The 25923-nt window shown below is 37.1% G+C and overlaps 1 protein-coding gene across 8 annotated transcripts in view; it reads right to left on the bottom strand.

Annotated features, from left to right (window-relative positions):
* Positions 1-25923, bottom strand: part of PATJ (PATJ crumbs cell polarity complex component) — a 353196-nt gene that overhangs the window by 91730 nt on the left and 235543 nt on the right. For all 8 annotated transcript variants that reach the window (XM_068540002.1, XM_068540005.1, XM_068540003.1 and 5 more), the window contains exons 29-30: positions 23737-23828; positions 6084-6156 (exon numbers count right to left, since the gene is read on the bottom strand). In XM_068540002.1, the coding sequence (XP_068396103.1) occupies positions 6084-6156; positions 23737-23828 (165 nt within the window). The remainder of the gene's footprint in view (positions 1-6083; positions 6157-23736; positions 23829-25923) is intronic.

Genomic DNA, 25923 nt, shown 5'->3' with positions numbered 1-25923 from the left:
CTTTAACTTAGAAAATTTAAGAAAACATGGGGAAGGCAGTCTAGATTGCACATGGTCTACATATCCTTTAAGATTTGAATAAAACCAAAAAAAGAATACCCTTTACATCTACATCCACAGAATTTATCATACGAAGCCATGTCTCAAATGCCTCTTACACCATAAATCCTTTCCTTCTTCTTAGCTGGAAGATGTCTCTTCTTCCTCTAAGCTTACCTAACAGTTTACCCGAACTCCTTATGTCACATACATCATCTCATTTGTATCCTAATTATGTATGTACAGAATTGATCTCCCTGATGAGATGGAAAGATGCTTGACACTGACATGAGCTTCATTCATCTCCTTGGTCTGATTCATTTTTATATTCACCCTAGGTCTGTCTCATTTCAAAGTTGATGCTCTTTTTAACTGTACCTTGAGACCCTTCTAAAGCATTTCTTGTGTTTTTAGTTACTTGTTTAGTCTGAGATAGCTCCATAAAGGAGGGTTTAAAGTCAAAATCTAGATAGAGAGAAGAGTCAGGTAAAAAGGAAGTTGGACTTGAAAGAGGTTAGCAATAAAGTATTTACTTTCCTAGGAGAGCCAAAGTGTATAAAAGAGTTTTCATGCTTAAATGAAGCACAGAACAAAAACAAAGTGGGTTCTGTTCTGAGAACAGAATGGCTCATATATATAAAATACCCTGCTGACTAGGAGTTTAAAAAACAGGAATCAGTCAGATGGAAAGGGAAAAACAGGTCAGCAGGCATGATTTCCAAAGCACAATTGCATCATGGTGGTTTGAAGACCATCTGGCTGATGGACGGTGGCCCATTGACACCCAAGATGATTCAGCTAATCTGGATGGCTGGGTTCCCTTCCTCTGTTGCTGATCTTCAAACCACCTGTCCAAAGCTGCCAGCTCAGCCAAGGCTGCTCAAAGAGAATGACCTTTCCTCATGAAGACCGTGGTCAGTACATTCCACAGTGAATTATGCTTTACAGATGAATGAAAGGAAAAGGCATGGCTCATGATTGTACATTTAACACAGACTCTACCCCCTTCTCCCCCACAAAAGGACTGATAAGAAATGCTATTCAATCCCTACTGAGAAGTCTCTTCCAAACCCTCTGAAAGTTTTAAACTTCCTCTGCTGGGTTCCTCCAACATCTTCAACATAAAGTGATAATAAATTTTATTTTATTTTTATACTACTTTATTTTTTTCATACCCACCGTTTGTCTATAGTTTTCTCCAACTAGACAGTGAGAACGTTGACAGTAGGAATTTGTTTTATTTGAGAGTAGGCTATCAATAAAAGTTAAATTAGTTAAGGATGTTATTGTGGTTTGGAAAAACACTTCTGATCAGATAAACGTTCCATAGTGTTGTTCCCTACCCTCTTTCCTCATTTAACATGACAAAAGAGTATATACAACTGTTTTCCTTTTAATTTAAGATTTTACTAAGCAAAATTAATAACAAAAAAACCCAGCAACTATACCTCTCTGATATAATTGAAAATTCTCTTTTTCAAAATAAAACTTATGTTGGTTTAAATTTTGTCATACCCATATTTCGTAAAACCAATACTCTCTTCAAAAAACCACAAAATGATTTATTAGTTTCATTGCTAGCCTAAGTTCACAAATATTTCTTTCTGCAAAGTCATGTTTACTTGATGTGACAAATTAAATTTCCTTCTCCTACTCCCAATTATCAGCATATCTTCAAGGATATTCAGAATTCTAGAAAGGCAGTGCACAATTAAAGATAAAATGGAAATTATGCTAATAGGACTCCCTGGGTAATCAACCTCTCCATTCTTTACGAGGCCTGCTCCATTTCACTTAGTATTCAAAAAAGCACAACTTCTGAAAAAAGAAAAAAATGAACGTTCTTACTTCTATAAAGATATTCTAAAAGATTCAGCCTGCCTTGTCGAGTAATGGAATAAATATCTTGCCTCCCACGTATACTTGAGCCCTCATACCCCTCAGGAGATACCATAGCAGTAACTTCCTAATTGGGTTTCCAACTTCAAGACATTTTTGACTTTGCTATTACACTAATCTACATGAAGGAGAGCCCTGATCAGACAATTTCATTATTCAAAATGCCTTCAACAGCTCCAAGTGCCTAATGCATGACATCCAAACCTTCTGAGATTTAAATTCAAGACTCTCTCATTTGACCTCAATTTATTTTTCCAACCCCATCTTCTATTACTCTCTTTCACATACCCATTATATTCTTCTCCCCATTCCACACCCAGATTTTTCTTACTTCTGTGCTTTTGTTTGTGCTATTCCTACATTCTTATCTAACCACATTCATATTTTAAAATCCAATATATCCATCAGAAATAGCTGTTCTCCTACCAGGAAATACTATTCACCTTCTGTGAACTCCTCCTAAAGCTTTATCTCTTAGGACACTTTGTTTTAGTAACATACATGTCTTATTTCCCCTATAAGACTACAAGCTCTTGAGGGTAAAGACTATGTGCAATTAATCTTTTTATGTTCTGCAAAGCAGGTATTTGGTAAATAATGGCAGAATGAACTGAATCAATAAGAAGTAAGTATGCAACACTAACATGAAGCATCAAGGATACAGCAGAAAAGCCATTCACTTATTCCACAAGTATTTATTAAGCAAGTACTATATGCTAAGCACTGAGGACTCAGCGGTCAGGAGGACAGTAAGCCTGGCCTTATAAAAGCATACAATTTAGTGTGGTGTTTACAGTCCTACATTATTAAAACATGGAGATAACGAGGGAAGGAAAAGTGACAGAATCCTAGTTGATAACCCCATTTAGAAATGGGTCCCTCTTCTTCTATAAGGCCCAAGTGATATCACATAAAGGACAAAGGGCAATTTTCACTTTTTAAATGAATCATGAGTATTACTTAACTATGAAGGGAGTAAAGATTACTAAAGGGAACAGTGTAGGATGAAGTTGGTCATAAGAATAGTATCTCACATTTTTGAGCACTTATATTTCAGGTGCTACGCTTATTAATCTGTATACATTATTTTATTCATTTTGAGTCATAGAAAACTTGGAGGAGGCTTCCAAAAAGCAATTCTCCATGGACTTAGTGGTTATGAATTAACAAAGAGGAAGTGGGGAGGCAACCCAAGTGGAAGAAACAATAGGAACAAAGGCATAAGGGGGAAAATCAACAGATGTATGTGGAGCGCACAGCACGTTAATACACTGTAATGCTGAATGACACAGCTGCCTCTGGGCATATGGGTATGCTACATAGCCGCTCTAGACCCCAGTCTCTTCTGTAAAGTGGAAATAATAATACTGTCTCTCAGAGGTATGGATGTAAATAGGACTTGGGACAATGCATCCAAGATAGTGGACACAGTAGATACTATATTCAATCATCCTTTTCTAGGTTGTTGTCTTGTCAGCAGGAAGGCAGCAGAAACCAGCTGTCTGGGTATAAACTAGAGAAAATACACAGTTAATATTAGAAGTCATTCCTGACAGAAAGTAAACAAAAGAAACCAAACAGGACCCCAGAAATGGTCTTCTCAAACTAAATGTTGACACCAACACTACACCTTTACTCACTCTAAAACACAAAAGCCGGATCTCATAGCGGATTTACAATTCGATGACAGGCTAGTTTTCTTGCTCACTGCACTGAGAAAAAATATGGGCAATGAAAGAAAAATTCAGTTCCAAGCGGATGCTATTTTGATGGGAACATTCATAACTAACAGTACTATAGAAAAAATTATTCTAACATACTGACCCCCACCCATCCAAAACAAAAAGGATTTATATGACATTCTATAAACGCAGAAGAATTAGGAAATAAGTACTAACACTTATTGGGTAGCTACCATGTGCCTGGCACAAGATAGCTAGATCTAGACAGATAGATATAGATATCTTCTCCTCTCCCTCTCTCATTTAATCTTAACAACCTTACGAAGTAGGAACTATTGTTATCTCCCTACAGATAAGTGGGGATAGAAGTTACTGTAACTATCCAAGCTCACATGTCTGGTGTATGGTTGTGCTAGGATTTGAACTGAAGTAGCACCCCTCTGGGGCCCCTCATTTCCACCACTGTTAACTGCCTACTCTAGTCTCAGTTAGAATGAAAATACCCAGTGCCAGCAAAGCTGTGGCTAAATGGCTATCAGTGGGGAGTCAACATCACTACAATCTTTTCAGATAGTAACTAGTAAATACAGATTAAAATTTTGAACTCGTGTACTTTTTGCCTCAGCAATTGTACATTGGGGAAATCTACGCTATAGAAATAGAAGTACCAGTACCAAATGATTGACATACACATGTGTGCAGGTGCGCACATCACACATGTATGTTTATTTTGGTATTCTTTTACTGGCAAAAAATTGGAAAGTAATCTGAATGTCTGTCAATTGGAAAAAATATATAATACAGCATATTAAATATGACTATTAGATTAATCAAAATAAAGCAGCTTTTCTCTTTTTAATGTATAGAATCTATTCCAGAAGAATGCATAATATGCACCTCAAACTTAACCAGTCTACAACGACCTCTTAATTTCTGCCTAAATGTAAATGGCACCACCATCTACCTAGTTGCTCAAGCCAAAAATCTAGGTCTATCCACGATTCTCTAGTTCCCTTCGGCTCCCACATTTAATCAAGTCTGATTCAACATCCAAAATATCAAGAATCAGCTCACTTTTCTTTGCTTCCAACCCCCAAACCTCATCTAACCACAATCAGGTCTTGCCTGGGCTTCTGCCGTCTAGTGTATTACTTTTACCTTCCTTTAGTCCATTCTCCACCTGGTAGACTATGTATCAGGTCACCTCACACCCCTGTTAAAAACCTTCCAGTGGCTTCTACTGCACACAGACTAAAACCTGAACTTCTTACTCTGACTCACAAAGCTCCTCTCTCCCTCCCACGTCACATTCCCTCCCTCTCCCTCGTATTTTACCCCACTACTCTCCGGGGCTCCCAATATGCGCCCCCAGCTTATTCTTGCTTGAGAGCTACTTTTGTCCTCTCTGCAGAGAAAGCTCTTCCCCCTTATTTTTGCATGTCTGGCTCCTTCTTACCATTTTGATCTTGTTTAAATTTCACCTTGTCCAAGAGGCTTTCCCTATAACCAATCAAAGTAGTCACAAGCCACATTCCCTATTTTAATTATCTGTAAGACACTGAACACTATTGATAATTCTCTTAGTTTATTTATGCATTTGCTAGTTAATTTCCTCATTAGAAGGTAAGCTGAACCATGTCAGGGAGACTTATCTGTTTTATTCATGCCTGTATCTTTAAATACCCAAAATAGTACCTGGCACATAATATACATTCATTGAATACTTGTTGAATGGAAAGAATAAGTATTATATGATCAAATATTTACTAAAAGAGACGCTATTCAAATAGTTTATTTTTGTTATAGAAGCAAAGGAAAAAGTATGGAAAGATACTAAACAGTAAAACTTAACTTCCTTGAGGAGGTAGGGAAAGGAAAATAAAATTTTCTAATAACTGCATTGTTTGATTAGTTAGAATAAATGTGTATTTTAGGGAATTAAAAATAATTTAAGAAGTAAAAAATGAGAAGAGAATGTAACATTCCTCAGCTGGGAATCCCTCAGCTGATTATTTATATAGCCAGCTACCTATCTATCTATCTATCCATCCATCTCTAGAAGCATATTACTATGTTAGCAATCTTGTTGTACTAGTAATTTCTCCATCAATGGATGAAAATATTTAAAGACACCAGCAATCATAGTATTAAAGTGTTTTTAAACCACAAAGAAAGGTACGATTCAGTCATTAAAAAAGAGAATTTTCTAATAAATTCTGAAATGCCTAGTTAGGACAAATTGCAGATCTAGAATGAACCTTAAGGAACTTTGAGGAAGGCAGTACTCATATGGTTAAGTTCTAATGTGTTTGTTTAACATTGTTATATTACTTTATAATCAATGCCTCAAATACTTCCTATTTTAATTAGGGAAATGCCCTAGCTAATAAATTCTGAGTTTGGAACACCAGATACTGAAAATCCATGTAATTCATTCACTAAGCTAATTAGGAGTCATCTTACCTCAGTAGAAGATGGGGAACTTGATGGTAATGGAAAGGGAGTAACGGCCATCTGATTGACTGCATCTTCATTTCTGTGGATGTTAAAATAGGCAGAATCAGTACACAGTAAAAGGCATAATCAGTACACGGTAAACGCTAAGTTCTTGGCTCAAATTAGAATCACTTCCTCAGTTCTCAGTTGAAAATGCACACACAGCACCACAGAATAAAAAAAAAATGTAAATATACACTGGTTTTGAGCATGCAAAGCCATTAGGTACAAAAAGAGATGTATTACTCAAGGGATACTAAGATACAATTATTAGTGACAAAGAGTGATGATGCTAGAAGTTGGCCAACTTCTGCTTAGTAAGTCAGGTGCTGCAGAGGATACTTTTGGAAAGGCATCAACGCTTTCAATACCGAGGAGTATAAATTTTTCATATGGGGTGTGTAACCTCTAGGCCCCATTAATGTCTAGAGCATTTTGTTCTTTGAACTGGAAAGGTTCCCAGCCTCCTCACTTGGCTTCTAAATTTGTTCTGCCAGATGAAGGATGATGGGATGTATATGACAGTCCCCGCATGGGCAGACTGTGTGAGAAGGAGTGATAGATGGGGAGAATAGAGACCCAGACAGACAACGCTTTGTGAGTTAGGTTAATTCTACTCCTCATCATCCTAATTGGAGCAGAGGAGGTGGGAGCTAAAACTTCATTACCAGGGGGACAGGCACAGAACAACTCCTAGAATACCAGTTCTGGTGATTTGGGCTATTTCCACTATGTTACTAGCAAATGGTAGGTAAGCAGTGGTTCTGTGGGAGATCTATCCTTTACTGTTCATTCATGACACACAACCAAAATAATTATCTCAAGATTTATGTGAAGTTTGACTTTAGGTTTCACAATATAAACCAAAGAAGCTTCTTACTGGTGTGCAAAGATTTAAGACTGTTCACAGATCTCTTGTCCGGTGTACATAGGATAGCCACTATCTGACTTAGGAGGGCACTCAAATCCATTTTATCCCATTTTATGTTTTATGTCTCACCAATTGGAAAAAGATCCATCAGTCGATGTCTTTCCTACTTTGAGGCTTTAATCATATCACTGCCTTTACCTGAAATGCCTTTCTTTTTAAAATTTATACCCCACCCATCCTTCTCCTCCAGTGTGAGTTCAATAACCTCAACTACATGAATTATTCCCTTGAGTTCAAAGACTACATATTGATGTCTTCCAAATTCACAGTTAGCCTGGATCTTTTTCTGAGCCTAGGATCTGCATATCCAACTCCCACTTTACATCTCCACTAGATGTCTTAGATGCATCTCAAAGAAAATAAAGCTCTTTATCCCGCTCAGTTCCCAGAGGGTTCCACAGTCAACTTCCTCTCCACCTTAGTAAATATCAACAATATTCACCCAGTTGTTTAACTAGGAACCTAAAAGTCATTCTTGAAACCTCTCACTGCTCAATTGTATATCTAATCCATCAAGAAGTCTTATTGATCCTATCTTCAAAACGTATCTTGAATCTTTGCACTTCTTTCCATCCTATCCTAGTACAAGTGATCATCATTTCTCACCTGAATTAATATATTTCAGAACATCCTATTTGGTCTCCCTACTTACACTCTTCCTCCTCTGTTCAATCCATTCTTCACCCAGCAGTTATTATGGTTCTAAAACATAAATCTGATTATATTTCTTTCTCCTGCTTAAACTCCTCCTATGGCTCCTTATTGCACTTAGGATCAAGTTCAAAATTGTTAGGGAGGCTATAAGGCCTTGAGCAATCTGGCCCCAGCTCCCACCTCTGGCCTTTTCTTATTCTCCCTTCTCTTCCTCACTCTGATCCAACCCAGTTACACAGGCCTCCTCTCCATTTCTCAGCTGAGCCAAGCTCCATCCACCTCATGGTCTTCTCTCATCTTCTTCTCTTCTGCTCTGCGTGCTTCACGCCCAAATCTTTTGTCTGATTTTTTCCTATCTCTCCTTCATAGCTCACCATAAATGTCATTTCCTGAAACAAGCTTTCCAGGACCTCTACTATATGCTTACAGCACCTGTCAATGATCATAAATCTGTTTTCTTTCAAAATGTACCTAACTGATTTGTATGCACACCTGCTTCAAATCTGTCTTCCCCTCAAATGGTAAGCACTCCAAGGACAGAACTCATGTCCTTCCTACTCTCTATTACATCATCTAGGGCAAACACATTGCCTGGAAAATAGTCTGTACTTAACATAGTTATTTTTAAAAATGTAATGATCACTCACTTCAATAAGGAGACAAGAGGCAGTTTCAGTTCTAGAACTACCATTAAACTAGCTGTGGGATTTGGGGGAAATCACTTCTAAGAGAATCCGTCTCCTGATCTCTTAAGTAATAAGTAGGTTGAACTGTAAGAATTCTAAGTTGATAAAAATTCTTGTGGAATAAGGCAGAGTATAAATAGAGAGATGAAGTCTAGGTACCATTTCTTGCTCTAACCTTCTTAAATTCTTAGATTATCTAGCACACCAGCCAAACCAAAGCAAAGGGAGAAAAACTAAAATCACAAAGTGACACAGAGCATGAAGAATATGTCTGTTTCTTCTGACATTATTATAGATGCCTTGAGCATGCACTATTATGTTAAGAGATGGCTATTGTTTTTCAGGGAGTACAATCCATTCCTCAGCAGTTTGCTCATACACAGAAGAAGTAATCAATTACCCCTGGGTAAGTAACAGCATTTTCCCAGTGGTAATTCCCTTTCCCATTCAATCTCCCCCATGGAATAACACAATAGAGCTCAGCTCTAGCTTAGAGCTGAAAGCCAACAGGACATGTCTGCTCCAGATTCAGAGCCCATGGGGCAGAGTGTATTTGGCAGTAATTAAGCAGATGGCTTTTCATATCTCTTTCAAAGGTTACTGGCATTAAAAAACATAGCTACACATAAATTCTTATTGAGAAATTATGATTAACTGGACCAAGTTATCCCTTCATAATTTAACAATTTCCCCCAAATTAGTATGACTTTACCGGCCTTTAAAGTCCATATTAATTTTTTAAAAACATAACAGTATAGAAAACCTCAATGGAGTGAAGAAAGCTGCTATAAAAAGTTCCAGTTCATAATCCGTTATAATCCACTAGTGAGTGAGTGTTCACACACCTCGGCATTAAGCAAGTGGAGACCTGACAGGGCAGCAATTTTAAAGAGAAAGAAATGGGAAGAGGGAAACCAAAGGAGAGAAGATAATTACACTTCACACAAACAGTTAACCTGAAAGACTTCTGGGGACCCTCTGACCCCTCATAGTCCATGATTCTCATAAGGAATGAAATCTGTTTGCTTCATAATTAACCTTTTCTTCCCAGTATAATCAACGTAAGTTTCTTAGGTCCTGGTGCCCCACACAGTATACAATCAGGAATTGTAATTGTTTGTTGGTGTTTTTGTAATTCTTTTTAACAGCTGTTGGGAGAGAGAGAGTGGAATTCCACCATGGATAAATGTGAGAAGGTTTCCAGGGTACCTTGGAACACTGTATAGGTACACCCTTATCACTGGACTTGCCGTGCTCTATTCAGATTATTTGTGCTGCTCTTTCTCCCTCTCTAAACACAGAGATGGGATCTTATTTCTTTATATCCCCAGCTTGTAGCAGGATACCTCAGTGAGAGTAGGTGTACTATAAATGTCTGTTGAGTGAAAGGGGTCTTAACACAGCAGGAAAAAGATATTAAGTAGAACTATCAAGAGTGTGCCCTATGCTTTCCAAGCTACTGCACAAGTTAGAGACGACGTGCTGCCTGAAGTCAGCCAGCTATTGGTATTTACCACATTAATGGACATTTCTCGGAGTGTCTGCCCAGCTCACAGTGATTCCATGGCTGGGCTATACTGTGTAACACCGACAGCTGGCCTCAACCTCAGTGGATGTAGGGGGCAGACGCCTGCCTCATTTTGTGCCCATCAATTCTCTCTCGCAGGGACTCAAAATCTAGAACAGACTCATAGAGATCAAGAGTGTGGTATCTAGACAATACTAATGGAAATGCTCAAGGCTAAACAGGGGGTTCAGAACTCCCTTCTGCTGACGTCTCTGAAGTCGCCCTGCTTCCTTCTCTTCAGAGTCTTAGCTGTATGGCTTCTTCTTAAGAGTCCACAAGATATCCCTGTATTCTTACAATACATTCTCCTTTTAATTTAAGCTGGCTAGAGTTTACTTCAATTGGTTGAAATTCAACAATATAGCTCTGATTTCATTTTGAATATATTCATTTGTTTAACAAATATTTATACTATGAATACAAAAATGAATAAAACATGATTCCTGCCTTTGAAGATATTAGCAATTAGTGAGGAACACAGCTAGGTAAACAGACAATTACAATAGTGGAATTTCTACCTAGGGACTGTCAATTTAGTTTTTCTCCAAAAGGATGCTAGGAACACACCCAATTCAGTTTTTTGTTTGTAGAATATATTTATATTTATGACAAAGACACATTCTAGATCCACATTTCAATTCAATCTTGTTATAAAAATATATTCACATTGGTAAAAATCATGCAAAACGTGTTAGGCAGAATTCTAAGAAGGCTCCCAAGATTCCTGCCCCCTGGTTTACAGGTTGTGAGTAGGATGAATTTCCCTTCCATGATTAGGTTAAATTATACAGCATAGCTGACCTTAAGATAAAGGCAGATTACCAGGCTGGGCAAGACCTAATCACGTGGGCCCTTTAAATCTGGAGATTTCACTTCTTAGAGCCTCATTGTCCTGGTCTCTGAAATTAGTAGGTTGACCTACATGAATTTTAAGGAATGCCTGGAGGTCAGAGATAGAAAGTCAGAGATTAGAAGTACCATCTCTGGCTTGAGCATGAAAGGGGCCTCATGGCAAAGAATGTGAATGGCCTCTAAAAGCTAAGAAAAGTCTCCATCTAAGAACCAACAAGGAAATAGATTTTAACAAGAATGAGCTTGGAAGTAGATTTTTACCCAAGGCTCCAGACAAGCACTCAGCCTGGCCAACATCTTGATTTCTGCCTCATGATATCCTAAGCAGAGAGCCCACCCCCTCTGTGCCAGACTTCTGACCTACAGAACTGTCAGCTAATACATGGGTGTTGTTCTAAGCCATTAAATTTGTGGTAGTTTGTTACACAGCAAGAGAAAAGTAATACCTAACAAAACTTTTTGATTTGGAAAACACGATCACCAGAAACATAACTTTTCAGTTCTTACCATGTACTGCTGTTTTGATGCTTTTTATGTGTTAACTCATTTAACCTTCATAACAACTCTACGTAGTAGTTACAATTATTTCCTTCATTTTACACAGAGATTAAGCTACCTGACCAAAGTCACAAAGCTAATAAATAGCAAGCTGAGATTAAAATCCAGCCATCTGGTTTCAAAACCTACTCTTTCAACTATTATATTACAGTGTTTTCCATTTCAATAGCCTGACCCAAAGCCACAAATATCTTCTCTCATATATGCAAGCTAATATCCCCAGATCCATCTTGGGGAAAAGTTCTACTAGGTCACAATTTACTCTTTTTTTTTAAAATTTATTTATTTATTTATTTTTGGCTGTGTTGGGTCTTCGTTTCTGTGCGAGGGCTTTCTCTAGTTGCGGCGAGCGGGGGCCACTCTTCATCGTGGTGTGCGGGCCTCTCACTATTGAGGCCTCTCTTGTTGCGGAGCACAGGCTCCAGACGCGCAGGCTCAGTAATTGTGGCTCACGGGCCTAGCTGCTCTGCGGCATGTGGGATCTTCCCAGACCAGGGCTCAAACCCGTGTCCCCTGCATTAGCAGGCAGATTCTCAACTACTGCGCCACCAGGGAAGCCCCACAATTTACTCTTAAAGCTATTTCACAATTTTCCTCAGGGTAAAGATGCATGCAGGGTTCTAAGTTTGCTCACTCTGACTCGATCAACTTTTTATAATTAAGTTCGGAGTATCACAGCTACATTACTCATCCCTCAAATAAATATAATGACTATAAAATGCTTTAAAATACTCATTGTGCTTGATAGTGCAGGTAGGATGGTGAATAATATGATGGAGTGTAATTCCCTCAGTACTCTTCTCTGATAGTGATTAGGGCTGTTCCTAAATCCTCTGGCTGGTCGTTTTCTTCACCTTTAAAGTTGAGCCAGTTCTCGATTAACTACGTCTCCTTTTCTGCCTTGGTGATCATGGAAACACAGGCTGAGATGGAGCCTCTGTTGCCTGGGTACCTAACTGACCATAGTGAGCAGAAAGGCCCCCTTGCTGAGCCCCGGTAGACCCGTAAAATGAGAAAGAAAGAATCCCTTTGTAGTTTTAAGAGACTGAGATTTGGCCTGTTAGTCACTGAAGCATTATTGAGTCTATCCTGACTCAAAGATGTTCTAAATAAGTTTATTCTATAATAATTTTTTTCCCAGAAGTCATGCTTGTACCTTAATCAGAATAGCTAAAAACTGGAAACAACCCAAATGTCCACCTTCAGGAGAATGGATCAAAAAATTGTGGTATCTTCATAGATTGGAATATTCCTCAGTAATTAAAGGAACTATTGATATATACGACGACAAGGATAAATCTCAATTATGTAAAATGAAAGAAACCAGACACAGAATGATAGATGTTGTTTGATTCTATTTATACGAAGCTCAAGAATAGTTAAAACTAATCTATGGTGACAGAAATCAGAAGTGTTGGCTCTGCGGGGAGGGACTGACTGGAAAGGAGCACCAGGAAACTTTCTGGGGTGAATGAATTTCTTATATTTTTGTTTTGGGTGATGGCTACACAGGTGTATGTTTTGTATTATCAAAACTCAACAAACTGAACACTTAAAATCTATTGCATTGAGTATAAATCATACCCCAGTTTAAAAATGAATTCATGATTATATAATGTGTAAGACATCTATGTGCTATTCTGGAAAGAAATCCAGTCCTAAGCAGACCTAGGTAAATGTACAGTTCCATCTGCAGTTCTACCAGTAAGATGTAAGCAAGATACTAAGCAACTTTTTAAAAATCTTACTTCTTAATCTATAAAATTAGGATATTATCTTCTAACAGAATTGAGAGATAACATAAATGTCATAACACTAAAGCATAGGAACAATAGTTAACATTTAATGTTTTATGATGTTCAGTCTCAGATGTTTACATTTCCAGGTGCTAAGACCTCAGTTACTCTTGATTCATTCACCCATCAACTCTTATACCCAAAGAAAGCATCCAGTCTAAAGGTTTCATTCTAAAAATTTCATTCTTTTTTCTCTTTTCTTCTAGTCCAATGTCCCCATCCTAATTCATGCACTTTTCACATCGTCTATACTGTGACAACAGCTTTCTCTGTGTCTCAGTCAATCCAAATCACTCCCCTCTCAACTGTGAAAACCCCTCTCTGCAACCAAGCCTGCAAATGCACTCTGAATAACTCAACATCATAGAGTTCCCTCTATTGGTGTTAGTTTTGCCTGATGTATAGTTATTTATCTGCATGTCTTAGAAGTTCTTGAATAACTTACTTAACTCCGTGGTCTTTTATAGCATCTGAGATACGGTAGGTACTCAATAAATACTTGAATTAAATTTGTTCATGCAGTTTAGACTTAATTTTTTCCTATGTAAATCTACCCAGGTAGCATTAACTAGCTCTTGCTGTACCCACTGTCACAACAGTAATCTCTCTCTCCTCTGAATTTCTAAACTACTAACATGGCTTTTCTCAGCAACTTCTTTCTATTCTTCTAAGAATACTTCACTGCATTCTTAGAAGCATGTACATGTCACATACAGGGATTTGTTGATAAAACCCTTTATGTTTATTCCTTATCCATTAAAGTTGTAACCATAATTAAGTTGTAGTAAGAGATTTCAATAACATGTTATTTAAAGCATCAATCCAATAATCATTGACTAATTCCTTAGGATTAAATATGATATTCTCTCTCTAATGTAAACTCTGAAAGAATGCTACAAATTGTGGTTAAAAGAAAGATTAGTGAGATATGAGGAGAACATACTTATCTTCAGGAAAGCACACTGAGCCCATGACAACAATTTCTGAATGAGGAAAAAAAAAGACATCTGATGTAATGGGCTGTGTGTATGTGTGTGTGTGTATTTGTAGAATTCCATAACTTTTCATTTATCAGGGTCTGAGATATCTCCAAGGAGCATTTCTCCTTTTAAAAGTGAAAGTGTGTTGCATCCTAAAATTTATACGGAATAGCCAAAACAATCTTGAAAAAGAAGAACAAAGTTGGAGGTCTCACCCTTCCTGATTTCACAATGTACTACAATGCTATAGCAATCAAAACAATGTTGTACTAGCTTAAGAACAGACATATAGACCAATGAAATAGAATAGAAAACCCTGAAATAAACCCTCAGTGTAGGGTCAAATGATTTCAACAAGGGTGCCAAGAGCATTCAATGGGGGAAAGGATGATCTTTTCAACAAATTGTACAGGGAAACCTGGATATCCACATGCAAAAGAAAGAAGTTGGATCCTTCCCTATACCATATACAAAAATTAACTCAAAATAGATCAAAGACCTAAACGTAAGAGCTAAAACTATAAAACTGTTATAAGAAAACATAGGGGACAAACTTCATGACATTGGATTTGGCAATGATATCTTGGATTTGACACCAAAAGCCCAAGAAACAACAAAAAGATAAATTAGACTATATTAAAATGAAAAACTTCTGTGGATCAAAGGACACAATCAACAGAGTGAAAAGGCAACCTATGGAATGGGAGAAAACTTTTGCAAATCGTGTATCTGATAATGAGTTAATATCCAGAATACATAAAGAATTCCTGCCACTCAACAACAACAAAACAAACAACCTGATTAAAAAACAAGAAAAAGACTTGAAAAGACAACTCTCCAAAGAAGTTATACAAATGGCCAATAAACACATCAAAAAATGCTCAACATCACTAATCATCAGAGAAATGCACATCAAAACCACAATGAGATACCACCTCATACCCAATAGGATAACTACTATCAAAAAAATGGAAAACAATAAGAGTTGGTGAGGTGGTAGAGAAACTGGAACCCTTGTCCACTGTTGGTAAGAATGTAATATGGTGTAGCTGCTACGGAAACTATAGTGGTTCTTCAAAAAACTGAAAATAGAATTGCCATATAATTCAGCAATTCCACTTCCGGGTATATACGAAAAAGAATTGAGAGTAGAGTCTCAAACAGACATTTGTACACTCATGTTCATACTAGCATTATTCACAATAGTCAAAAGGTAGAAGCAACCCAAGTGTTTCTCAACAGATGAATGGATAAACATACAATGGAATACCATTCAGTTTTAAAAAGGAAGGCAATTCTGACACATGCTACAACATGGATGAACCTTGAAAACATTATGGTAAGTGAAATAAGCCAGTAACAAAAGGACAAATACTGTATGAGTCCACTTTTATGAGATACCTAGTGTAGTTAAATTCAGAGAGAGAAAGTAGAAAGATAGTTGCCAGGAGCTTGGGGGTGGGGGCGGGGAGGAGAGAATGGGGTATTATTTGTCAATGGGTATAGAGTTGCAGTTCTGCAAGATGTAAAAAGTTTTGGAGATAGATGGTGGTGATGGCTGTACAACAATGTGAATATACTTAATTCTACTTTAACTGTACACTTAAAAATGGTTAATAAGGTAGATTTTATGTTATGTATATTTTACCACAATTAAAAAAATTAACTAAGACCAAAAAAAGTACATGTGTGATGAGAATACATTTGAATTATTTAGAATATCACTTAAAACCATTTTGTCTTCGGGACTGCTCTGTTCTTACCACTTGGAAATTCACTTTCACTAAACCCATAAATCTTATTTTATGTCCACAAAACAGCATTATATCAAAAGTAGAAGTTATGTGCCTGAATTCAACCTGGAGTACTGAGTAAGTTGATTTAATTTTTTGCAACCTGTTCTAAAATGATTATAACTACAATCTAGTGGCTAGCATGTTGTTTAGGTGTACACATACAAAAAGCTGAATAAATGAGGAACACATGAACACAACTAAACAGGCCCAGATAATTTTTTCTGACTGTATTATCAATAAATATAGTGAGGTGAGACACTTGAAAATAAACTCTACATTCGCTATATTAATTGGAACATGACATTGAATTAACATTCAGTCAGGAAAGCTCCATGTAAATGAACCAGAACTAACATATGAAACAAAGCAAATCATTATATCTCAGTGGGAGCAAAACTCCTTTCTGAAAAGATTCCAGGAGGTATTTCTAACTATATGAATACACTAAATAGTTTCCAATTTCCAACTGGAAGAAACCACCAAAATAGCTAAATATGCTGAATCTGAAATAAATGTCTAGTGAGTGGAATTACGAACTCTATTTATGGCATTCCTAACAATGTCAATCACTAATTGAGGGCCGCTGGGAATAACTCAGCATCTAGACCCACATTTTACAAAGGTGGCCCCAGGCAAGTTCTAAATAATGGTTGCCATTTGTACAGAGGAAAAGTTGACTCATAAAATATTTGGCAGTGAAGGTTGGCAGGAGAGTTAATATGGGGAGCTTTAGGACTGGATGGGATAAATGACAGCCTACCAAGTTTCTCATAGAGACTCTTTCTAAAGATAGTACAGTAGATACCCACAGCCATTCTCCTCTTTATTCCGGCTGGCAAAGCCCGAATGTTGTTCAGGTATCCAGCCCTCACCGGAAGGCCATGTACTAGGAAAGGTGACTCTTCCTGCAGGCATAAATCTGGGAAAAATCTTGCCTGATTTCTCTGAAATCATCGCGGTAATCTCATTTCAAGAGCCATTGGCAGTGGAAACCTGTCATACTGGAGATCCTCAGTAGAGACTTGTTCAGAGGTCTTGTGCTCTGCTAAAGAAGTCTGAAAGATAAAAACTTCTCAGGATCAAGGCTAAAAGCCTACATGTGACAAGCATACGTGCAGAGAGAACTCGCTCTGGTTGCTCATGATTTGTTCAGAGCGCTCTACTTTTAGCATCCTTCGCATTCATTAGGATTCTTTGGCAGCAAGCAATAGAAATGAATTTAGGCCAACTTAAGCAAAAGGTAATTTATTAGAGGGATAATGGAACCTCACAAAACATAGGCAGGTTATATGATCAGACTTGGAACAGACCAGGAACTAAGAGACTTCCAGAGGACAAGGAAGCAGGATGCAGAATGATGTCATAGCAGGAGCCTCCGATCAAGGCCCTGTGGCTCCATGAATAAACACCATACATATAAAATCACTCACATTACTTACTTCCTGTTCTAAGCCTAAGGTATCATACTGCCCAAACTTAGGTTGCATGACTGCCCACTGGCCACACCTTGGCAGTGAGAGAGAGATCTGTCTATTTCAGCTTCTACAGAGAGAGACAGGTATCTAGATTTACTGTTTTTACTGTTCCATCATACTATATACATTGTGTGTGTGTGTGTTTGGGGGAGAGGAGTCTATCAAAGAAAACAGGCATTCTACAGGGAAAGGTGTAAAACTACTGCAAAAAAAAAAAAGGAAAAGAAAAAAAATATCCCATCATCCCTGTGACTATCACAACTAGTTGTTTCTGAGTGCCAAAAGAATTGAAAGAAATATAGTCATGATTCCCACAAGCTGGTATTAAGAAATAGGAGCAGCAAAGAAAAAATTAGCAATTCTATTCATGAAATAATAACAGTGGTTTTCAAAGATACTTTACAAGTCATACAAGAAAGATGGGCCTGTTTGGTAGCAGCCCTTTACCTAATTGACTAAATTCACCTGAATTCACGAATGGCTCTGTAAAATATTTGGTTACTTCAGACTACCTAGCTACAACCACCCTCAGAGAAAAATTTATGGCTACTGTAGATATTCAAAAGAATATGTCATAGGCTGTCAAGATGATTGCAGAAATGTATGACCCAATGGAATGATAACTGGATTAAATATACAGCTTCCCAAGGTTACCATAGTCTGTCAAAGGGAACAATGTTTCTCCTTTTGATATATAAATTCCAATGTTTTTGACAAAAGATCAAAACACTCTAATTTCACCTTGTTCTTGAACCAAAAGTCTTATAAATTCTACTTATGAATTTAAAATTACTATTTAAAATGGATAGTACAGGAAACAAGTATGGAAGAAATAAGCAAGCGTCAGCATTTCAGAGCACCTGAGAGACTTATATGGATCTACCATACGGTCCAACTAAACAAAGAAACAGAAGAGCCTTGAAACTACAGGAGAGCCTCTACTTCCTACAACTGCTAACATGGTTCAGTGCTAATGACAGGCCTCCTCCGCAAAACTTCTTGTCATATATGCCATGGATGATATTTTATTGTGCACTTGAAAAGGGGCATTGCATTCTTTAATGGTCTATGAGAGTGAGAAAGATGCTTGCTTACAGAAATCAAATCAAATGACATACATAGCTGTGTTCATCCAATGATACTTTCTAAAGATACTAAAGAATGACTGCTTTTCTCCTAGAAGTAATGTTCAGGTATATTGGGCGTAACATCCAATTCTAGAAATCTTTGGGTTTCTATACATACTATGACTTTGCTTACTTATCCTTCTGGTCTGAGCTTAAACGTCTTTCTCTGTGACACCCTCCCATAGGCTTCAAAGACCAGGTTAGGTGTGTCTCTTATATGTTCCTATAGTATCACAGCACTTACACCACTGGATAAGGCACTGGACTGTTTTACTCTCTGTGTCCTCTCTTAGGGCAGAGACTGTGTTCTCTGTTCTCTGTGTCACTCACTCCACAACACTAGCACAAGTAGGCACTCTGCAAATACTTATCAAATAAATGCATGAATGTTTCTTAAGTCAAATTCATACTTGTTCCCACAATCTTTTTTGCCTCCTATTGATCAAAACTAGACGTAAAGAATCAAGAGCACAATAAGGGTCTTAAAAACAGGCTTTCAATTTGTTTATTCAGATGGACTTTGACATTCACATTAATTTCAAATCAGCATCATCTTTTAGGGACATGGCTAGAGGATAACAGGTCACACCATATTTTTAATTACAAAAACAAGACATGTTCAATGGATACAGTAAGGTGGATCCCATGGCGAGTCCACTTTCACTTGTTAGGGCTTGACAGCTAGCACTAAATCTTTCCAAGGGTTTCAGTTTCATTTGGCCTCCTTTAGCCCCAGCAGTTTTTAACAGTACACATTTTCCACATGTAATTAAGTAATGGAGAGTGAGTTGTTATACATGACATTTAATTTTTGATAGTGGGGGAAGGTATGACAAGAGCTGCAGGTGAGATCATTAATCTTCTTGGATCCCTGCACTGCCAAATACAGCAATTCATTCTTCATCGTATTAATACAGTGTTCCTCCTGTACTGAAATTGGAGTGCTTGTGTAGAGGGGATCATGTGGAATAGGAAAACTCACAGAATTGAGTGTGTGGTACACAGTAAGCCCCCAGATTGTAATATACATCTAGATGATCTAGAGTAGAATAATTTAGTATACCAGAGTCTACATGTGCCATTGGGCACAATTACATGATTACAGGATTGTCCAAAATCTAGCAATGTGGGGAGAAAAGGGCAAAAAGTGATTGTGTAAGTCATGTATACACAGCAGCAACTTGCTAATTTTCCTTGATGACTCACAGACCCCTCTTGTGAATTATAGATCAATTAGTATGTGAATAAAGACAAGTGTTAAAAGAATATAAGGACCTGATCACACAAATGTACATCACTACAGACTAAAGACCCTAGTTAATTAAAATGTTGCCTGCAGCATATTTTAACAGCTTTCTGTGATTACTACTAATCATTCTCCCAAACCTGTGGCCAGTTCCCATTTTTATGTCAACTGTCAATAAATTTGAAACAGAGTTGCTCAGGTATAAAAGCCAAAATTTTCCGTATAATGGAAATGCACAGGGAATCAATAATTTCAACTAAGGAAGGAAATACTGCCAAATAGAAGCACTAATCAAAGAAATACAATTTATAAAAATCAGTTTTTAAAGTAACATTGTATCACACAAAGCAAGTTATGCCTTTTTAAAGAAAAGTATAATTGCATCTGTTGTACTGAGATGATTTAAGTGCTAACTTCCTGAAACTTGGTAACAAATCAATATTTAATTGTTTCAGGATTTGGTTCCAAAATAGGCAAAATTAGAGTTCTTGTAACAATAGCCTGAAAGAGGTAATTTATAGGCAGAGGCTGAAAGATGTATCTAAATGATTAATGAACTAGACAATTAGCCTGAAGAAGCGAGGATGATGTGCTGGATAGCACCTAAAATGCACAGGTTACTACACATGAATAGGACACCAATCTACCATGATACCCTTATTGGTGATGTACAGAGCTGATGAGCAATACAATATTTTCTTTTTTGATTTCCTTAAGTGCTTTAAATTCCGACCCTACTTGATATTACTTACCTCAGTAAAATCTATTATAATACATTTTATTGACATGGGGATTAATTGATGTTAATTAGATTTCTCTTTACACAATCCTCAATTAAAGAGCGTTCTACTCCTTGTTAGAGTATCAGGTCATCATTAAAAAAAGAAGACCACGGAGAAGAAACAAGCAGAAGCAGCAGCAGCCCAACAACAGCAGACAGGGAAATAAAAGACATTTTAGGCAGGCTGTGTCCTCGTCTCTTATTCTAACATTTACCAGAAATGGTTGTATATAATGTCCGTAGCTATCTCTTCCAGTGCTTAATCATTATGATGTTAATTAAAGCATTCTAAAACTGTGAATGCGTTTCACTCAACAAATAGTCAAGATTCTGGAATTAGACAAAGTATATATGAGAAGTGGTTCTTTTTTTTACCCCTCCTCTTCCCTTCTCCCTAACTACTTCTTGCCTTCTCTTTGACCTCTGACCTCCCTCCCTCCCCGCCTTTTTCTGCCATCAACATCATCACCATCATCTTCATCACTATAGCAGCCACCATTGTTGAGTCCATATTGCCAGGCAATTTACATGTATAAATACATTAGACATGTATAAATACATTATAAATATAGAGAGAGCTATATTATCCCCATACTAAAGCTCAGGAAACTGACTAAGCTCACAAAGCTGGGATATCACAGGGTAGGTTTCAAGCCCAGGCAGGGTGAACTGTGGTTTCTTTTTTTAATCACTAAGCCTTAGAGTTCAGTCTTGTTTTAGAAAACAAGGTAAGAGTTCTTAGTCAAATGACATTAGGTAAGAGCTCTTAGTCAAATGACTAGTTCCTTCCCTATGGAAACTGAAGCATTAACTAATTAATAAAATGCTGGCACACAAATTATTAGATACATATCTATTGAATAAAACAAAAGGTTGTAAGCAGTGCGTACATCTCTCTTGATACAATTCAAGCTCATTTCCCTTTAGATAGTCTAAAAGTGGATATGACTAGATTGTTCAGAATCAAGCCCACATCATTTTTCTCCCCATAAAAGAAGATATAGAAAATCTTCCTAAGTTAGATTATTTGGAAAGTAGTAGGGAGAGGGACTAAAGTATGAGGAATTTTGTAAGATATGAGTTATATGTCTATATGCATTTTTGAATCCACAAAATAAGTCAGACTAACTTACTATGATTGTTGCCTTTGGAGAATAAATAATCTGGATTGCTCAGTAGGAGCTGAAAGGAAATTTATTCAATAAAGCTTTCTGAATGCCCACTATGTGCTAGGCACTATAATTTAATGACCATGTAAGAAAGGTTCATAATTAGATGACATATTTTGAATGTAGTCTGATCCTTCTAAATTGCTTAAAATCACTTCCAGTAAATAAGTATTCAGCAGCATCCTCAGTCATGCTTACACCATTAATTTCCTGAACAGATTTTTTTCTCGATTCTGATCCCTTCTGAACAATCAAAATTGAAACCACCAGACACTAAATTAATGGGAGTATATTACTATTATTAAAATTCTACTCAGCTTTCTCTTCTGTACTCTAAATAATTTCAGTTAGTTTAACCTTTCTTTCTTGAAGGAGGGGGGTTCTATTTCCCAACTACTTAATTGCATTAAATGATTTCCTTTGGATCCTACTCAATTTTCTTTTGCTCTCTTTAAAATGGGATGACCCAGCATGGGTAATAAAGGCCCCACAAATGCTGAAGAGGTAACAGTAATGTTAATCATTAATAATGTCCCTTGCAGCAGTCGCCACCATGTGCCGAGCACTGATGTGCAGACTCTACTGAGTGCTATATAACGTCTTCTCATGTGATCCTCACACAGCTTTACACAAAGTTCTAAAGCCTAAATGGCTTCACCTCTTTACTTGTATGCACTTCTCTTGATGGACATCTTAAATTTTTGAGGGGCTGACCTTTCCTCAAGTCTGTTCATGTTTTCATCATCTAACTCTAATTTTGTAACCTCTGGCAACAGCAAGGGCCAAGAAACCCCAAAAAAGAGATTGGTGTCTAACAGAGGACTTCAAGGTGAGTAAGCCAGAGGTGGTCGTCTTAATAAATACACAAAGACAGATGAGAAGGAGGAAGGTTTCCCCCCCTAGAAACAAGAGTAAAATCCCCTGGAAATCCAGAAAGTGTTACTGAGCAAGAGAAAAGGGCATCAATGTAGGATTTCTCCAGGAGCAAAGCAGCAACGCCTGTGAGGCTGAAGTGATGGCATGGGAAGGAATATTTCAATCACCTACATTAGTGCCCATATCTGGGAATAAAACTCCCCCTTAATCCCAGCCATCTCCTGGGAGTGGACTGGTCTTACTGACAGGTAACTATAGAGAAGTGGGAGAATAACAATGATCATCACCATCATAAAGGACCAGCTAACATTTTTTCAAGCCTTTACTCCATGCTCGACACTGTGGTAAGCATTTCTAATTTTTGAAACACCACAATGAGTGAGGTAAGTGCTTTATAGCCCCCATTTTACAGATAATAACTGAGGCCCAAAGCAAAAAGAAACAGCGTGACTGTTAACATACAGGGTTAGTTACATCCCCTAAGAATAACTCAGACTTATCTGTCATTTCAGTCCAATAACAGGGAATCAAGCTTCCTTCCACTGCTGATGATGGCCACCACCAATGAGGAGTCCCAATTCTGACTCATTTATGCCAAAAGGGCTCAGTCAGCTAGCAGATGAGATGTGGGCAAATGTGGAGCCCCAAACGGACCGACCACATGACTCCAGACGGCAGAGCTCACATCTCCTCCCCTCTGCATTTCTTACCAGCACTCTTAATACGAAGCTCCTAAAATTTTCCTGGGTTCTTTTTTTCCTGCGTATTCTTTGATGAAGGCATTAATGAGTCAGCAAATGTACCAAAAGATGGTGACAGTAGGATGAGAAGCTAGAATATTCTATTATATTTATAAAGAGGATAATCAGGAAGGAAAGAATTTTTTTTAATGGAAATAAAAATACAAGCCTCAATTACCAGTTCTATCATGTGAAACGTAAATAACAAGAACGCCTCACAATTGAAACAATCTATACTTTTCTTGAAGTGACAGTCACAAAAGGGAAATATATTTTTAGAATACAGTGATTTTGTTAAACAAACCAAAGATGAAATAGCCTTACACAAATTATAACATCTCAAGAGGAGATCTTAAGTTTTAGAAAACCAGATGTATCTGTCCTACCTGATGAAAACAAGCTTGACCTTTGACGGGGCAGTCTTAATAATGGCAGATGCATTTTGGTGACTTCTTCCATACAGGATCTGATTGTTTATCTGTGGGGGAAAAAATCAAATGCACTTGTAAAATTGTAATATATATACATTTTGTATGAAAATATATATGTATATATACATGTATACAAGTATATGTGTATGTACTTGGAATTAAAAAATGAAGTTCATTCATTTTTAAGTAGGTGGATGTAGGACTCTTTAATGCTAAAAATCTTAACATTCTTCACAGTATAGATTCAAACACTAATTCAAGCAGCTGCTAAAATCTCTTAAATTCTAATTTGAATGCAGTTAATAAAGAACATACAGTTTTTGACCCTTTTGCTAAACTTGACAGCAGCAGTTGAGCTAGATGCAAAAACCTTATGATAGATATTTCATTTCCTACAGCTTTTCCAGACTCCTAAAAAAATGCAGAAAACAGACCAAACTGTGGTATTCATCAGAGCTCTGGAGTGTCCATTAAATATGACGCTGTAAACGTGTCAAGGTTATTACATAGCATAAATTTTGTTACTCCAGAGGACGTAAATATTACATCCCCATTTTAAGTCAAATATTAGAGCAATTGCACTGAAACATTTTACTGTATCCAATCAATGAGGCATCCACTCTAATCCAAGATGTGGTGGGATTTTTAACTTGATTGAATTCACCTAAATACGATCTAAAAACATTTATATTCTAAATTTCTTCACTCCAGATTTTCCCACTGCTAAACTATGATGATAGCCATAATCCATCTTTTATTTTATTTCAGCCATTTGATAATAGCTCACACAGTTTTGGCTTTTTCCCTCTTGTCTCTTCAATAAGTAGTTAATGATCTATGTCATACTGTCCCTATTTAACTGAGGCCTTGATAATTTCTATTATTTAAGGGATAGTATAGTACACTATATAAGGGATAGTAAAAAGGAATTATGCTTTCTGCAATTAGCATCTAATTTGTCTGTCCTTGATGTCTCTGAACTTTTGCATTTGAAGACATCCGGAAAAGGTATCATTTTTGTCATAACAGCTATAATGAGAAAGTATTTGGAAATAAACACTTCAAAGGATGGAATGAAAATATAATATTTTTAACTGTCTAAAATGAAGCTCATCCATCACCTCAAAGTGATAAAGCTGGTACTCATATCAAAGGCTATTGCAAAGACTAAACTTGAACCACCGTTTCACTATGCCTCTCATTTCATCAGCTTTTGTTCTTCACCAAGATAATCAATCTCCCAGAAATCCACTGATCGCCACACTGTCATTTCTCTGCGTCTCAGTTTCTTCTTCTTTAAAAGGAATCTAAGCACCTATTTCATAAAACTATTGTGAGAATTAAATAATGTCTTTAAATTTTATTTACAGTAATCTTGATACCCAAAGGATTTTTAATTTTTATGCGTTAAAACTACTCATCTTTTCTGTTAAGGTTTCTGCCTTTTTAACATGATGTATTTAAAAATGTGCCCACCCTCCGTATGGTACTATGATGATGGATACATGCCATTATACATTTGTCCAAACCTACAGAATTTGCAAGACCCAGAGTGAGTGCTAATGTAAACTTACGGACTTTGAGTGATTACGATGAGTCAATATAGGTTCATCAGTTGTAACGAATGCACCACTCTGGAAGGGGATGTTGGTAATGAGGGAGGCTGTGCATGTTTGGGGATAGGCGGGTCCATAGGAAATCTCTTTACCTTCCTCTCAATTTTCCTGCTCTAAAAAAATAAATCTTTTTTTAAGCACCCACCCTCCAGATAACATATTTTCTCCTAATACCTTTATGGTTTTACTTTTCTTATATTTATACCTTCTTACCTAACTTAGTTATAAGGGAAATAGTTAAAGTCATGTAGTCATTAAGAGTGATGTGAAAAAGCATACTTAACAACATAAGAAATATCAAAAATGTATTAAGTGACAAAGCCTGGCTACAACATAGTATGTCTAGCATGATCACCTTTTTTGCTAACCATAGTTTTCAATCTCTTTAATGGATAATGAACTGCAAATAAGAAAGTTTAAATCACAATTTTAAAATGAGATGATGCATGGACTATGCTTGATCCAATGCCTGGCACTCAGGTAATTATTTGCGAATATCTTCCCCACTATGCCTGGCCTCTGCTGA

This window comes from Eschrichtius robustus, chromosome 3 (assembly GCF_028021215.1).
Source record: "Eschrichtius robustus isolate mEscRob2 chromosome 3, mEscRob2.pri, whole genome shotgun sequence".
Lineage (NCBI taxonomy): Eukaryota > Metazoa > Chordata > Mammalia > Artiodactyla > Eschrichtiidae > Eschrichtius > Eschrichtius robustus.
This window is presented reverse-complemented; position numbering and strand designations above follow the sequence as displayed.